This window comes from Astatotilapia calliptera, chromosome 3 (assembly GCF_964374335.1).
Source record: "Astatotilapia calliptera chromosome 3, fAstCal68.1, whole genome shotgun sequence".
Lineage (NCBI taxonomy): Eukaryota > Metazoa > Chordata > Actinopteri > Cichliformes > Cichlidae > Astatotilapia > Astatotilapia calliptera.
In genome coordinates, this window is record NC_137424.1 from 54,189,742 (window position 1) to 54,207,944 (window position 18,203).

Here is an 18,203-nt window from a genome sequence, read left to right on the forward strand (position 1 = left end):
AATCTCAAAATAATCCTATATCACAAATTTGCTTTACTTATAATCAGTAATTCATAATACTTATGATATGTGATACAGTCTCACAGGCTGATCTATGTGCGGCTATTTTCATTGATGCTTAATAAAAGGAGTGTTACTATAAACATATGCAGTGATAAGATCTGACGTCCTCTGACCTAGTTTTTCTTTTTTCACTATCTTAACCAGTCCTGCCACATTTACAGAGAACTATGAGAGGGCGTGGCTGTACTTTCTCGAACACACTACTTATGCACGTACACACACCGAGACACCTCATAATTGAGAGTGTGAGCGGCCAAGGTGGGACATCTCTGGATTTCTGTGCTGTCCACCTTACCTGCATTAAGGTATCACATTTTCCTTTAGTTATTATTTTGTGTATTTCTTGTAATACGAGGCTGTGCTTGTTGTTTTTCTGGCATATGTTGATTAGTGAGATTTAGGAGTAAAATGTAATAGTTTGGGTCACTCATCAAACAGCATGTAACGAATCTTGGAGCCATAATGGATTTGGATTTTAAATTTAGTAAACAAATCAGTTCTGAGTTGCAAAAAAGCTTTTTCCAATTAAGGCAAAGCTTAAGCCAATTTTGTCAGGGCATGACTTTGAGAAAATAATACATGCCTTATCTCAACTCGGCTTGACTATTGCAATGCACTTTATGCTGGAGTCAGCCAAGCATCCCTCTCACATCTTCAGCTTGTACAAAATGCTGCTGCCAGTCTCTTAACTGGCACACAGGCATGGAAATATCTCACCTTTCATTCCCTCCTTTAACTGGCTTCCTGTTTATCATAGAATTAATTTCAAAGTCCTAATGTTGACTTATAAATGCTTAAATGGTCTTGCTTCTCCATACTATTCTGATGTACTTCCCTCGCAGGCCCACAGATCAGCTGCCTTTGGTTGTCCCAAAAACTAGGCTGAAGCTTAGAGGAGAAGAAGCTTTTTCAATTGTGGTTCCCAAACTTTGGAATGCATTGCCTGTAAATAATAGGCAGTTTTTAAGTCTCTTTTGGACACACTTCTTTTTTGGACCGGTGTGAGTTGATGTTGATGTGTCTTTGTTTTATTTTATGTACGTGTTTGAATGTGAGTGGTCTTATCGTTTGTTTTTTGTCTTGTTTTTGTTTTTCTGTACAGCACTTTGGGCAAACTTTCTGTTTTTAAATGTAGTTTATAAATAAATTCGATTTGGATTTGGATCATATAAACCACAGAAAAGTTGAAGAATTCTTAGATCTCCAAACCCCAACCATCCCATCTCCAAGGATAATTTTCAAGCAGTGAGATAACATTTTGCAATGGTTTTGCAGCTACCAGAACACCAAACATGCTCCACATATTTGTGGGCACTTTAGTGGTTTATTCTGTGGATTTTAGAATTTTAGCTGAGTCATATTATGGCTGTAATGTTGTTTACTTCAGCTACTTTGTGCTTTGTGGGTATGACCTTCTTAATGGAAGTTAAAGATTGAGCATAATCATGATAATTGTGCTTTGTAATCATCTCTTGGCTGCAAACCAAGATGATGAACACACTGTTTTTTAATTTTGGATATAATTCCTCTTTTGTTCCCTCTTCCATAAGAACCCCTGACAAATGTTTTAATGCCAAAATTAGGAAAGTTAGTTATATGTTTATCTAGGAAACGTGCTAAGAGGATTTTTTTAAGCTTTTGATTTTTGTCCTAAATGGAGCCTGTAATCTGCATCTTTCCTTGCTCATATAACAATTTCTAGTAGTAAATCATTATCTCAATGCTCATGAATTGAGCACGATTCAACTCATGGTTGATGACTCAAGCAAAAAAATCGAATATTTGACAATGGTACTAGTTTCTTTTGACAAATAACTAGCTCTCTTTAACCTGCAGGATTTCACACTTGTGCATGTATTTCCCTCCCTCACAAAACAAATACCTGACCTGCATGTAGTAGCTGTGGGACAGACAGATGAACCATCCTGGGATTTAACTGCAGAACAATAACAATACTGTCCAGCCCCATAAAACTCTGAAACAGGATAGGCTAGCATGAGAAGTTTACACATGAGACAGAATTATGCATGGCTTCCCGTGAAAATCAACTTTCAGAAGTATTTGTGAAATGTGTTGCCCAACATGAGTCTGCTCAAATGTTACCTGTATAAAGATAAACCTGTACCTGTGGGTTCTGAACAAAATCTCGATCAACTTCATTCCTGAAATCTTCTGACCATACTGTTCAGATTTTAGTCATCAAAGAGAGATATGTGTGAGGGAGTTCGCCTTGTAATCGGAAGGTTACCAGTTCGAGCCCTGGCTTGGACAGTCTCGGTCGTTGTGTCCTTGGGCAAGACACTTCACCCGTTGCCTACTGGTGGTGGTCAGAGGGCCCGGTGGCGCCAGTGTCCGGCAGCCTCGCCTCTGTCAGTGCGCCCCAGGGTGGCTGTGGCTACAATGTAGCTTGTCATTACCAGTGTGTGAATGTGTGTGTGAATGGGTGGATGGCTGGATATGTAAAGCGCTTTGGGGTCCTTAGGGACTAGTAAAGCGCTATATAAATACAGGCCATTTACCATCTTAACCCTGTTATTTTGTTGCTAGACATTTGATACACTAAATTTAAACATGACTTCTATGCATTGATTCTCATAATAAATAAATAGCTTGTTAGATAACTGCTTCATGACTCTTTGCTCCTCTCTTGGGTTTCACTTGTTTAAAAAAGTCAAACAGCACTCACATTAAAACACACCAAACACCCAAAGTACAACTAGCATCACCTAGTGATAAATTCAACCCGACACGCTGATCAGAGCATATGACACAATAAGACAATTTTGTGTTTTCAGGGACTGAGCACAGTTGCGGGACAAAAGCTACGTTACAGAAGCCTCAGTTGTTCTCTGAAGAAAGTCTTAATGAAGTTGTTATCAGTGGTTAGTGAGAAGTCCTCCCAGCAGCTACCTGAGACGGAAGGTTATCACCTCAGATAACATGATGAGCTTGATTATGAGCAAAAGTGTTTCAAAGGTCAAGTGTGATAGTAAAAGTATCACACACACAATTACATATTCAATCAGAAAGTGACACATGTAGAAAAAAACTTGACAGCTGGATATTTAGAAGGCTTTAGTTTAACATGTTTTGAGTGAAGAGAGGAATTAAAGCTTAAAGCTGGGGAATAACAAATACTTGAGCCAGTAGGGGGCAGTATACTCCGTCAGAATTGATGTTTTTCTGTTTACGCACATGACAATCTGTGAAGGTTTTATTTCACTACACTGTAAGCAATACCTCGGTTAAATTGGATTAAAGGATCGGGAGCTACATTTGATCAGCTTTTATGATTTTACTATAATCCAGCAGTTTTTTATTCCAAAGTTGAAATACAAGTGACAGCTGGGAGTGACAGATCTGTTCCTCTGACATGCCTTGACGTGGTTTGTCAGAGTACAAATGCCAAAGGACACCTTTTGTGTAAAAGACAAGTGAAACCTTTGACGAAGTGCATCAAGTTTACTTGTGTGAACAGCCAGATGAAATACCATGTAAGGTGCACCATTATCCCATCCTTTATTATTTATGCCACCAATACGATTGAGAGCATACAGCAGTAAATTTGCCAAATCATCACACTGGAGAAGGTTCTCCAGTGACTGCTTAGTCACTGAAATAAACCAAACCAACATAAACCAAATCAGTTATGTGGTTTATGTTGCTTAAAATCACAAATGTTATCATCCATATGTTGAAACTCTCCTAAAGATTGTTTGCATCTCTCTTTTGCTTCCAGAAAGATGTCTCTATATGACAGTTTTTTATGTGAAGAACAGTTCCAGTGCTCCATATGCCTTGATGTATTCACCAACCCTGCATCCACACCATGTGGACATAGCTTCTGCATGCAATGCATCACCAAATACTGGAATGGAGCTAAGGTCTTATTTTTTTGATTTCCTTCATTTTCAGCTTTTTCATTCCCTTACTTTCTGTTGACGTTCAGAGAAGTTATTTAACATATTTTCGTCATTCCTGCTGATGTCCTTTTTGTTTCTATTGTTTCCATCTTTACTTATATCTTATTTCCATCTTTCCTTCCAGGTTTTCAAGTGTCCTCTGTGTAAAAAGAGCTTTGAAAAGCGACCAGACCTCCAGATTAACAGAACACTACGAGAGATCACTGACCAGTATAAATCTATGAAAAATGGAGTAGTAAAGAATAAGAGTGGAAGAAAGGGAACTGGAGGGCATGGAAGCCCGTCAAGCCATTTATTTGATGAACTGAAGAAAAAGCTGTGTCACCCTGTGCGAAAGACTCACCAGACCTTTTCTCGGAGTAAGAAAACTTCTGTGTTTCCGTCTGTAATAATTTATAGAGTACTTTTCAAAGCTCAAGTACAATCTGGAGGAGTTCTCAGATTTCAGAGTAGGCAATTCAGAGTACTTGGTAAATGACTGTCCTGTCATAATTATGTTGCACAACAGCAAACTTATACAAGACTACTGACAGAGGTTTCTTCCTGTTACAAGGGAGTTTTTCCTTCCCACTGTTGCCAAACAGTAACTACCTTACAATATAAAGCACCTTGAGGCGACTGTTGTTCCGAATTGGCTCTGTATGAATAAATCTGAATTGAATTGAATTACATTTAATTAAATTGAATGTGTACTTTCACCTTTTGTGGATTACGAAAGATGAATGCTGAATAATTATTCCATCCAGAAAAAAACAGCAGTTCAAAGAAATCATGATTAGCAGAATGTTAACATGTGATTCATGCCCATGATGAGTGTATGTAAACCTCTGACCACAACTGTACTTGAACAAAGATCTAGGGTCAATGAATGGCTCTACAAAATGTCAGCATTGTGTATCCAAATAGATATTTGACTTTTCACTAAAGCGACTGACTAACCTGAAAATCCCTGATATTTTTTTCATCTTCAGGCTTGGAAAGTGACTCAATCTCAACGTCCTTTCCTCCAGTCAAGGACTCACGAGCATCCTCAGTGCCAAACCACAGTTTCAGTGATGCATTGAATGAAACCTATGTGGCAGGTCCTAAGGTTTCCCACCGACCACATACCCGGAGGAGGAGGTACACGCTGAGTGGGACTGAGATGAGCCACAATGTCCCTCTTTGTGAGATCCACAACAGGCCAATATTGGTAAAACGTTCACCTTCTGCACCTGTTGAATGAAGTCCTTAAAGAAGACCAAATAAAAATCATATGCAATGGGCTTCAGATTTTCTGTAGGAGTGACCAGGTGTGCATTTGTCCTGAATGCGAGATGGAGGATCATCCAGACCATGACACAGTGACCGTTGAAACCGAATGGATGGAAACCAAGGTTTGAAAATTAAAACAGAAAAAGATAGATACAAAGGACAGATGGATTAGGTTAGGGAAGTTTCCATGTTAAAAAAAAACAGAATAATGTTTTTTATTGGAGTAACAAAGAATTGCTAAAAAGCAGGTGATAACTGACATGTGATAGTATGAAGTTCTGGCATGAACGAACTAGACCATTTTTTAAAAAAAATCTGTTAAAAATGATTTAACATCTGAGCCTAAATTCTTAGACAGTGGAGCAGTTTGATAACAGAAAATGAGTCAAATACATAGAATCTATGTTCCTCGACAGCAGGGGTGGGCAACTCCAGGCCTCAGTGTCCTGCAGGTTTTAGATCTGTCCTTGATCCAACACATCTAATTTAATTGGTTAAATTACCTCCTCAACATGTCTTGAAGTTCTCTAGAGGCCTGGTAATGAACTAATCATTTGATTCATGTGTGTTGAACCAGGGTGAGATCTAAAACCTGCAGGACACCGGCCCTCGAGGCCTGGAGTTGCTTACCCTTGCTCTACACTGTTTCTATTCAATATATCATTTTTAAACATTTGGTTTCAGGTCATGCTGCATATAATATGAAGTTATGTAGTGATTATTTGTTTCCAGAAGGAGGTATTTTGTAAGATATGCTCATTGACTACTGTCTGACATACATTATCACAAACAGATCCACCCTTGTTCCCCACGTCTGTTTCAGAACACCAATAGGTTGAAGGTCAAGTGAAGTCAGTACTGTGTAACATGAATGTCTGTGTATTTTAGACACTGCTGACTGTGTCAGAGCGGACAATCCAGGACATGATTATCGAGAGAATCAACAAGATCGAAGAGATAAATATGTCAGTGACAGAGCTGGAGGTAAAACACAAACACATTCTTGTGTAAGACCACAGGTGCATGGTAAAACCTGTAAATCCTCATATCACTTCAAGGTTTTTGTTAAACCAGCAGTCCCCAACCTTTTTGCACTGGTTTAACGTCACACAATATTTTCACGGACCGGCCTTTAAGGTGTCAAGGATCAATGCAAAAAAATAAAATTATACGACCAAGACAAAAACTGTGCTATTTAGCGAATTCAGTGTGTATTTGTGTAACTTTATTAGCAGCGTCCTCCTGAAATGCGCCAACAACATTGAGAGTAAACATCCTCCTTTCTGCCCCTTAATGCTCTCTGGTCACTATGGTAACATTTCTTTCAATATAAGACTCACAACTACAACATGGGAAAAGACCCAGGGAAACCGAGTTAATGATAAAAACCCTGAATACCATAAATTTCACAGCCTCAACTCCCGCGGCCCGTAACAAATGACTCATGGACCAGTACTGGTCATGGCCTGGGGATTGGGGACCGCGGTGTTAAACAATTTCTATTTCAATTTCCCTTTTTATGTTCGCACCTGATGGCTGCCCTTCCCTGACCCTGGTTCTGCCAGAGGTTTCATCCTGTTAAAAGGGAGTTTTTCCTTCCCACTGTTGCCAAAGTGCTTGCTCATAGGGGGTCATATAATTATTGGGGTTTTTCTGTGTAATATTGTAGGGTATACCTGTTGTGTGACGGCTGTGTGCGGACAGGAATAGGACCCAAGGTGCAGACTCCAGAGACAAACTTAAACCAAAACAGCTTTAATGCTGAACTCAAACATAACATAACTGGGAAAAAATCAAATAAACTAACACCGGTGGACTGACAAAACACACAGCAAAATAAACGGTAGATAGCGACACTGACAAACTGAAACACAGGGCTTAAATACATAGAGGGAGCAATCAGGGAATGGGCAACAGGAGGGAAACACAGCTGGGGCAAATCAGGCCTAACAAGACAAAGGAGAAGCAAAACCAAACACATTAACATGAGACATGGACTTTCAAAGTAAAACAGGAAACCCAAAACACAGACTGAACAAAAGACACAGACTCACATGCAAGCACTACAACAGAGGGAACAGAGACGTGGGACCAGGACAGACACAGACACTGACTGGATGTGGGGATACAGCAGACAGGGGAGACAGCAACTAAGGAACACAGACAGAAAACCAGAACACTAAAGCTCTAACCAACCCCACCCAGAGAACCTAAACTAAGAATGATCCTAAAACCCATAAAGCAAAGCTAGAATATAATGAAATAACAAAATCAAAGAACCAAAAACACAAAACACTGGGTCAACGACCCAGGGACCCTAACAATACCTTACAATATAATGCACCTTGAGGCGACTGTTGTTGTATAAATAAAATTGAATTGAATTTTTCAAACTTAAATTATGTATTTCTACATGTTGGGAGCTTATTAAACAATATCTATAGCCAATTTTACATAAAAGTGCAGGTGTATTTCCCTGATCTACAATTTATATCTGATTACCAAATCCACATATTACATTTTAAGTTAAAAATATATATATATTTTTCCAACATTATGTTTTTCTAAACAACAAAATCATTTATGAAACACTCTCAAGTTTTAATTACATTATTCAAACTTTGGTAAAGATTTTATGTTTCTAACTTTTTACCTTGCATTTTAGGATTTCTAGACATTTTGCACATGTTCTTAGATTTTTAGTTGTAGCAAAATTTAGGTTCCTTACATTTGAAATCTGAGCTGCAATTCACAGATGCTGCATATTTCCATGTGATGTGAGAATTTTTATTTACAGGGGAGATTAATATATATTTTAAACCAAAACAAATTAAACAATCATGTATCTCATATCACTCTGTCTAACTTTCCAGCTGGCAGTGGACCGAGAGACGGCGGGCAGCGTTTCTCTATTCTCGAGTTTGGTTTGTTTCATTGAACGTTCCCAGGCAGAGCTGGTGGAGGCGATGGAGATCAGCCGGAAGGTGGCACAGCGCCATGCTGAATCCATGACAAGGCAGCTGGAACAGGAGATCGAACAACTAAAGAAGAGACAAAGCGAGCTTTCCAAGCTTGCCCAATCAGATGATCATTTATACTGTGTGAAAGTGAGAATTTAAGGATGAATGTGAAGATGCTAGTACACGCCCATGTTCCAATACTATTTGTTTTGTGCTGTTGGCAAACTGACATACTGAATCAGACTGAGGAAAGTAAAAAAGTAGAGGTGGTAAATGTTATTTATACAAATAAATAGCAGATAACCACAGAACTGACAAAATGTTCTTATACATCAAAATGCATTTGCATGTATCATTAAGGCATACTAATGCACTCATTGGTCAGACACTGGCCAGGCCCATTAAGTATATAGTGAAAAATTAATATGCATGATTTGTTTATCTAGAATATAGTAAAAGATATACTATATGGGTGTATACTTGTATGGCTTTTGGTTTACCTATACATATACATAACATGCATGTGACAACAATCTGTTTAAGGTCAAATTCACGTGGATTGAAATCCTATTACCTTAAGTATATTTATACTTTTACTGAAGCAAACATTAAACTACTCATATAGTTTCTAAATAAAGTAAACTTGACTTGATAAGTTAGGGTGAAAAGAGATGTAATGTACACTTCACAGATTGGAGATTTCAAAAATGATTATATTCAATATTTGCCAAATTATATGTCACTGACATCAAATGAGTGACACAAAGCTTTTGTAAGCTTTTATAAGAGCACATAAGTGCCCGTTTGTTGTGTAAGGAACATTTTAGTCTATTATTAGGTGGTTGCTTGGCAACGTGACGGTGACTTAATGTCTGATAAGCTTTGATGCTCAACTCCTGATCCTGTAGGAAGAGTTGGCATTTTGGTAAATACTGACAGGAAAAAATTTCTAACATTTCTTTCCACCTGCTCCCTAGACGTTCCCAATTCTGTCCAGCCCTCCACCTACCAAAGACTGGTACAAAGTGTCGGTGAATTCTGACCTGGGGACAGAGTCCATTTACATGTCTATATTAGCTCAGGTGGAGAAGTTTGCCAAAGAGCTGAAGAATATCACAGAAAAAGGTCAGTGTAATGAAAAGCATTCAGCTGGTTTACACATATAATATACAAAGAAGACACAAAATCTGCGAGAACAGGGAATTTTTAATTAGTTCAGACTCAACATACGGAGCAAAAAAACCCAACAACTCTCAAAACACATTTAGGCGATAGATAACAGAGTCTGGCTGTTATATAAAAAAGAAACTTTAAATAAATTTCTTGGCTGATGCTTTTGTGTTTTTCTGTAGCTGCAAGTGAAATGCTAAATACTCAGCTAATGCTGGTCTGGGTAATAAGCTGCATCCATAAACTGTACCAGTGTAATGCACAGATACCCATATGTTAATTAGTGCTAAGTAGGAGAACAATAGAATACTATAATTCTGATCACCAAAATGCAGACACAAACTTTTTATGACCCATACCACACATCGGGGTATATTCAACAGACATTGGACAAGAGAGGTGTGGAAGAGAGTGCAGGTAGGGTGAAGTGGGTGAAGACAAGTGTCAGGGGTAATTGAAGATGTTAAGATTTTTATTGGGCATGAACAGAATTAAAAATGAGTAGATTAAGTGCAATCTACAATCTAGGATCTAGACAAGCCCAGAGAGGCAAGGCTGAGATAGTTTGCACATTTGAAGAGGAGGTGGGTGGATGGTGGGTTTACTGAATAAAGGATATTGAAGATGAAGCTGATAGGGATGAGGAAGAATATCCCCTAAGAGAAGATTCATGGATGTAGTGAAGTTGGTTAGTGTGAGTATAATAGAAGAGAATGCTAGGGGTAGGGTGAGGTGGTGGCAGATGATCCGCTGTGATGACCCAAAAGGCACCAGCTAGAAGATAATCAGTCAGATAATCTTATTAAAAACACGCAAGTGAAAAAAACTCTACTTTAAGAGATCTTTCACGTAGAAAGCAGCGTGGAGATTCAGCAAATGGCTCCAAAACCTGTATTGAGCTTTTTCACTAATTTGCATGTACTATGCAATTGTTTTTTATTGGCTATTCATGGTCTTCTTGTGTACTATATGTCACTACTTCCTGTGATTCCCTGTCTCTTCATTGCACAAATGCACATTACACTGTGGCATGAGCATGCCCCAATGGGTGCCCATGCACTGTGCTTTGCATGTCTAGTCAATAAACACAATAAACCTGTTATTTGTCCAATAATTCCTCATCAACACAGAAGTTTAGGCCTAGCAGCCCTCTCAAGAGTATGCCCTCAACTCTAAGCCTTATAAGTTTTCAGATGGATGAATTATAAAATATATTCACACACCATAAAGTTCTTGGGAGAAACCATTAAACTATCAATGACTGTCTTTCTGGAGCAGGCTATAAATTGCCACTAGAGGAATTTTTTTAAGTATTTTTAAGTGTTCAAGCCAGACAGTACTACAGATACAATCATTAAGCAATGAAATACCCCCCCCCCCCCCCCGGTGGTGCAGGTTTGTATTAGCTGTTACTTCTATTTCTGCTGGATTACCAGACCAAACAGTAAGGTTCATGTTAGCTCCTTACACCTGTTGTCTTGTTTCTGTTCAGGTTTTCCTGCACAAACACTGGATCCCAGTCCTTCTCGATCACAGCCCAGTGAGTGTACATGTCCTCTCCACCTTAACAAGTGCTCTTTTAACGGTTATACTGTATACAACTTCATCCACTTTAACCTTGTTGATAATTAAGATCCAAATGTATCTGGTGAGTTTTAACAGCAGCACTGTATTTTGTTAATAATATATATATATATATATATATATATATATATATATATATAATTTTGTTTGTCTGCAGGGATAAAGGGAATACACGAATATGCACGTAAGTGACATTCATCCAAGCTAAAATTAATGAAAGCAGAATTACCAACAGAAAATGAAGTTCTTTACATCTTCTTTCAACACAGTGGATGTAACTCTGGACTCCAGTACCGCCCATCCAAGACTGGTGCTGTCATCAGACCTGAAAAGTGTGAGGCTCCTGTTCAGTTACTAGACCATTACAATCATGCTGAAATGACTTCCTGTGTCCTCTTGTCTCGGAGCCTCTCTTTTAGCATAAATAGAGAACAGTAGAAAAAGAAGATGTAAAATCTCCATGAAATGAGCTGTAATTATAAATTGTATATTTCTGCAGGTGAGGTGTGGAGATCGACACCAACTGGTGCCAGACAACCCAGAGAGGTTTGAAAAAGTTGTCTGTGTTATAGGGAGGGAGCCAATCTCTTCTGGAAAACATTATTGGGAGGTATGAGGGTTTGCCCTTTCCAAGAGTCAAAAGTCTTGAAAATCATTGCTCATATATTATAATTCAGTTCTTTATTGTTGATTAAACTTGATTCCATACTGCTTTCATTACAAGATACAATTGTGTGCTAAATAAACAAATGTTGGCCAAACATCTTGGCTTCTTCAGACTTACATGCGTTTCACTATTTGAGTGAAGGATTGTGGTTTGTTTGGTTTGAAAAGGTGGACGTGACAGGGAAGACTGACTGGGACCTGGGTGTGGTCAAGTATTCCGTCAGCAGGAAGGGGAAGATTGAATACACCCCAGACAATGGATTCTGGTTCCTCAGTTTAAGAGACAAGTGAGTTAAACACATTGTTGAAGAGTTCTCCAAATTATTGGCCGTTGTAGCTGAAGGAAAAATGCTTATTTCCCAAATGGTTGGCGGTGGTTCCCAGAAGCATGCTGCTTGTTGTCACTTTGGTTGCTAGAAGATTGCCACAATTGCTTGCAGATTTTCGTGTGTTTCTGCAAGTATGTGGTTAACTACTTGTGGTAATACAACATTATGGTGTGACACAAACTGGAAAGGGAGAAGGTTCACCTTCAAAGTAAAAGTTGTACCTCAGAGCTACAGTCAACATGTTTCATATGGTACAACTTCCACTTTGAAGGTGAATGGTCTCCATTTGCAGTCTGTATATATATTTTTAGTTTCAATATAGGTCTGAGAGAAGCTAAACAGTATTTGTGGATAAATCGTCACTTAGTCACTTCCATTTAATTATGACCGCAACATATTGTCCAGCGCAGTACTGTAGTATAGACCTATTTAACACCATATACAGTTTACACAAGGCAATTTTATTTCTTATATGAATTTTATTTATTTTAACGGTCATAAACTGGCTGTGACACGTGACAATAATAACAACTGTACTCCATTAAAACATTCACAGTAGGTGGTATATCCAATCTTTAAATGATGACCTGATGAATCCTGCTTCTGGGTCCAAACTACTTTGCGTTTATTAAGGCTGTTGTGTTTTTAACATGTTTTAATGCTTTGTATCTTGTTCTATTTAATCTGAACAGCCCCCTAAAAACAGCCAGTGATCACTGTTAGCCTCTCTCAGTTTTTATTATCACTGTTCATTTTAAAGCTCAGTTTGAAAACCTTACAATGTAACTATAGCCCAGTTTAACCAGAGCTTCTATGTACCCTCTGGTGGACCAGTTCTAGGTTTGTGAGGTAGTGTTAAAGGGAGAATGGTTTACAGGAGGTAGGTGAGTTGAGGAGAACGCTGTATTATCCCACAAATGATAGCACTGCAACATAGACACAACTATAGCTGGCAAAACAATTTATAACCTAAACAATCTCAGTCATAAAATTACTGTTAAGGGTCTCTGAGTCTCCACATGGGTGTCAGTGATACAAAGTCTCAAGTCAAGAGTCAGAAGAATAAGTCAAGTCAAGCTCGCTTTTTCTTGGAGAAGAAGATGAGAAAAAAAAATCAGAAAAGAAGATTTAGTGGGTGCACCCTCAGGTCTTTTTCTACTGTCAGCACTGTTATGTGGTCTGGGCGTGTTCTACCAAACCGCGAATCTTCAAATCAACTAAGGACGATCATTGCGGCAGACAAATTCTAGGGCCTGGGATGGTTCGACATCTCCTCTCAGAGGAGAGTTCCAACATCTGAAATCCATGAACAACCACAAATGGGATGGAAGGGGGAAAAAAACCCAGTCTGCATGACAATAAAAACCTTTATTACATACAGCTTTGGAATTGAGCTCACACACATATTTGTGTATTCAAGTATGTTAACCATATGGACATTGCATCATTTCAATCCTTATACAAAATGAAAATAAACCATTGAACTAATAAAATAGTATAGCACTGAAAAACACATAACAGTGGACTTTTCTTTTTGGAAATGAAAGAACTGATTAAGTCTTAATTATTTTTTATGGAGTCTCATTATCTTTAACTAGAAAGTTATCAAGTTTTTCTGACTTGTACTCACCTTACAATATAGTTTTAATCAGCATTTATTTCTAAACAAATTTTCCATGTACAAAACCATATTTTTATATGGGATAGGCGCTGGAGCCTATCCCAGCTGTCATAGGGCGAGAGGCGGGGGACACCCTGGACAGGTCGCCAGTTTGTTGTAGGGCTAACACACAGAGACAGACACCCACATTCACGCCTACGGGTAATTTAAATTGATCAATTAACCTATCCCCACTAACTGCATGTCTTTGGACTGTGGGAAGAAGCCAGGGGAGAATATTTGTGTAATACTCCATATCCAGCTACGGGACTTCAATCACATTTTACACATTGCCTGCAGCAGCAGCAGTAACATTTGCATGCAAATAAAGAGGAATAAAAGTGGAATAAAGAGCATTGGCTTAGGCAGGACTATCACATGGTTAACTTGGACATAAAACAAATTTTTATTAATAATTTTTATTAATATTATTTAATATTAATCCTCCAAACACTGTTTTGAAAACTTCATCAGTGCCTACCCAACTTACCCACACACCGATAGACTTGGGAAGAAGGCACCATGCTCGCTACATCAGCTAGCAATGCTAACTTTTACAACACTCATCAAGACGGTCGGAAGTACTATAATTTCCGTATAAACAACCTCCGGTTTTCTAGGTGATTCCGTTCTGCTCCTCCTGAACCAAATACTGGTTACAGGCTGTTATTTTTTTCCACTACAGAAAGTATTTTTCCTCATTAATCAGGGATTGTTTGTTTTAGCCTTTCACTGTAGCCTCATCTACACTGCACTTGGAATGTCCTTCAGTAAGCATGAGGAGGCAGGATCTACTTCTCCTAACCAATCACATGCAAGAATGTATGGTTTAAGCCAATAAGGTGAAAGGATGGCAAAATAAATTTGATAGACAGATTTGACACAATAGAGAATAGGTTTGGCAAAGAAGAGCAAATAAACTATAGTGAATTATAAAATATAGAATTATAAAAATAGATTAGACAGAACAGGAAAAAGAAGAACTGTGGAACCTCAATTCCACTGGGCTACACCAGCCCATGCAGCAGTGACTAACCTCGTACTGTAGATGGATTATCTCAGTTGTTCTCCTGACTAAAGTTTGGTCTGTTTACAGCATCTTGCCATGCGATTGCATTTGTCCCGAACCTTCGGGAACCCTCACGTTAACTTTTATCAAGTGGAAAAAAGTTAGCGTTCGGCGTCCAGCTTCACAGTGTTTATATATGCTAACGATAGCAGTGTAGCTAGCCACCATGTTAACCCTACTTCAGTAACCCTACAAACACCATGGCTGTTTGGTTTTCTGTCTTCACTTATTTTGGAAGTGATAGCTGAGCTGTATGTTTCAACTTTTGCTGTGGCTTTTAAGCTGCCGGATTTTTGGCTTCACCACCTCCTTCATGGTTTGTGCACGTTGAAGCTGAGTTTTCTTTTTTTTGGCTGTTTCAGCCAACGAAACGAAATACCATCATGTGGTGGCCTTACTCGATCTGCTGAGGGTCATGTGATGACCTTCCTCCGGGATCCCCTCCACCCAAGGGAATGACACCACTCATTCGCTACCCCCTCTCTGTTGAAGAGTGGGCTGAGAAACTCCTCTCTCTCTCTCTGGCCTGGATGATGGCCTCTCAAGCTCATGGAACGTATGCTATCCTTGCTAGGAATGGATGATGACGGATTCATCTTCACTTACATATTCCTCCAACAGTTGCTGGCTCCAGTGCAAGCTGGCCTCGCCAACTCCCTGTCTCTGGCCTAGCAGGATTACCGCTCACTCACTGAAGAAATGGATCACATTCTCCTGGCTATTAGGAGCTTTGGTATCCAGACGATAGTTCCGACGGGATCTCCCGTGACCCCCACGATTTTCCCGGGGGCAACCGACGCATTGATGGTGGGTGGGATCACTGTGATTTTACCATCAGTGTTTTGGCGTTGCAGCAAGGCCGCCTTGCAGTTTTAAGGCCGAGGGAAATGAGGCTGCCAGCACTCTGTAGCAGCCGCGACCACTGACAACAAGGAAAGGCTCCTCTTCATAGAGGACTCACTCAAGAAGACATTTTCTAGTTGACTCTAGCTCCCAGAAGAGCTACGGGAACTCTTGTGTCGTCTTTGCATACATTCACATTTAGCCAATAATGAGACAGAAAATTCAATTAGCAGAGGATGAAGACCAAACAGAACTGTGAGACATAACATTGTACTTGTATTAATGAAAAGGACAGAAACACTCCAGATTGATGCTGTTTCCCAGCATTTGCTGAATGTAAAAATAAAGCAATGACATGTAAATGTTGGATTTAAAAGCTGGTCTTTTTAGCAATCCCCCACAAAGAATGTTTTCAGTTGTTTAATTTTTCCCTTTTACCTGATAGTTGTCTTACTTTTTTAAGTTCCTTAAAAATGCATGAAAATGCCATGCTTTTGCAATAATGCAGATTAAAATGAAATCAGACCTACTGATGTTAGAAGAAATTTTTCATCTTTAATTTCCTTTCCCTTTGTCATTTCTCCCCACAGGAATAAGTTTGGCTTTCGTTCTCAACCCTACACAGATGTCCCAGTGAACCTTGTACTTCATAAGATCGGGATATTTGTGGACTTTGAAAATGGACAGGTGCGCAGGTGTACATGATTGGAATTTACCTGTCTCATAAAGAATGGGCAAATTGAGTCCCCCTTTAATTTAAACTTATTTAGCTACATATAGATAAATATTATAAATATAGATATTTTCACTATTGTCTTGTTTATGTAATTTTACTTTAGGTGTGTTTCTCTTCTTTGCAGGTGTCTTTCTACAATGTTGATGCTAAGATGCACATCTATACTTTTAATGACATTTTCAATGAGACCCTCTACCCTTTCTTCAGCCCCTGCACCAACAAGTCAGGAAGGAACGATTTACCACTGATCATCACGCCAGTGAAGATGACCGAGTGACACCTAAAAGTTGCATAATATTGTATTTCTTCCTCTCAGTTTTATTTTCCTGCCTTTGCACTTATGTGCTCTCCATACATATAAGCTTAGTCAGTTTTTCCCCCAATTGTGTATATATCTATAAATATTCCCTATTGATTTAAACCTCGCAGTTGTCAGACTGAATAGTTTATGCATACAGGTTAAATGTTTTTATGTATTTTGAAACTGATAATCTATTAAACAAATATCTTACATTTGGATGTATTGTGGAAGTTTTCCATTTAATAAAGCCTGCAAACAAGCGGTGAGTGGTAGCTAACATGCTTTACCCCTCTGGGGTCCAGGGTATAAATGACTGTTTTTGACTACTTTTGATTTCACCTTTAAAACAGTTTTTCTTGCCTTGTTTGGTATCATTATTTTCAGAATAACCTCAAATATCTGAAATTGGAGGTTTCTTTTCATTTTAATTTTTGTTTTTTATTCTTAACTTTACCAAATGGACCATCCCGGCCTTGCTGTATTGGTCTATTTGATTCACCTTTGTTTTTATTGTTTATTTTATTTTCACTTGCTACACACGGGACAGGCATGACTGGGGGAAAGAAGGAGAAAGAAAGAGAGGTAGTGAAAGAAAAACAGCGGGGAAGAGGAACGGTGATAAAGGGCAAAAAATAAAAAAACAACCAAAACAAACAGACAAATACAAATACAAATACATATATATATATATATATATATATATATATATATATATATATATAAAAATAAAAAACACCCAGCACGCCCCTGCGGGCGGTTTATCCTTCAAGCTCATGCTGTTATGTGCTGGATTGTCTCTGGGGCACCTTTACACAGCCTGCACCTGGGGTCTTGCCTGGTGTGATAGACCCCAGCCTCTATGGCTCTTGTACTCAGAGCTTGTTCTTGTGCTGCCATGATTAGTGCCTCTGTGCTGTCTTTCAGTCCAGCTTTGTCCAGCCACTGGTAGGATTTCTGGATATCCCCTCAGTTCTGACTACCTTCCCTCTCTTTGTTACCATTCGACTACACTTCTCCAGTCCGAACGACATTCCAATGTCATTGCTGTATAGCCTGGTAGTGTGGATCAGTGAATCGATGTCTCGTTCACTCTTGGCATACAGCTTGATGTCATCCATGTACAGGAGGTGGCTGACACACACACACACATATATATATATATATATATATATATATATATAAACTGGTGGGTTGTGCTGCTGAGGTGGAGGCAACAGGAAGACCGCTTGATGCTGCTGCATCATGGCTGGGTTGTGCTGCTGAAGTGGAGGCAGCAGCGGTAGATGTGGTAGATGGCCCAGGGGTGGGATTTAGAAACTTCAACAGTGCATCTGAAGAGAGGAGTATGTGACACCACTGAGTATCAAAGTCTAATAATAAAAACATATGATTCCAGGAATAAAATCAAATGATATAATATAAATGAAAAACCAAAGAGATATATGTATGATGTTAACTGATATGCAAATTAGATTAGATTCAATTTATTGTCATCATTACAGGGAAATGCTGAATAGCAGAATGCAAAGTAACAGTATAATATCATATGAGAATGTTATGTTATGATTATCTTTGACCGAATCACAGCAGTGCTCATATTAAAAAACAGCATTCCCTCTCATGTGATATTGCTTAATTAACATTA

The 18,203-nt window shown here is 38.8% G+C and overlaps 1 protein-coding gene across 1 annotated transcript; it reads left to right on the forward strand.

Moving 5' to 3' along the window:
* The first annotated feature begins 249 nt into the window (after positions 1 to 249).
* On the forward strand, positions 250 to 16,819 carry LOC113019235 (E3 ubiquitin-protein ligase TRIM21-like). Its single transcript, XM_026162792.2, has 15 exons — positions 250 to 368; positions 3,803 to 3,947; positions 4,111 to 4,345; positions 4,958 to 5,178; positions 5,258 to 5,362; positions 6,129 to 6,224; positions 8,114 to 8,347; positions 9,178 to 9,325; positions 10,863 to 10,910; positions 11,112 to 11,138; positions 11,224 to 11,288; positions 11,454 to 11,564; positions 11,789 to 11,907; positions 16,112 to 16,208; positions 16,382 to 16,819. The coding sequence occupies exons 2-15, from the start codon at positions 3,807 to 3,809 to the stop codon at positions 16,532 to 16,534; spliced, it is 1,800 nt and encodes a 599-aa protein (XP_026018577.1). The 5' UTR covers positions 250 to 368; positions 3,803 to 3,806; the 3' UTR covers positions 16,535 to 16,819.
* The last annotated feature ends 1,384 nt before the right edge of the window (positions 16,820 to 18,203 follow it).

Bases quoted from the DNA above. Each gene is read 5' to 3' on its own strand.
- LOC113019235 (XM_026162792.2), top strand. From the start codon at position 3,807: ATGTCTCTATATGACAGTTTTTTATGTGAAGAACAGTTCCAGTGCTCC. The intron at 5,179-5,257 runs GTAAAACGTTCA...AATGGGCTTCAG, and splicing joins TCCACAACAGGCCAATATTG to ATTTTCTGTAGGAGTGACCA. The intron at 6,225-8,113 runs GTAAAACACAAA...CTAACTTTCCAG, and splicing joins TGTCAGTGACAGAGCTGGAG to CTGGCAGTGGACCGAGAGAC.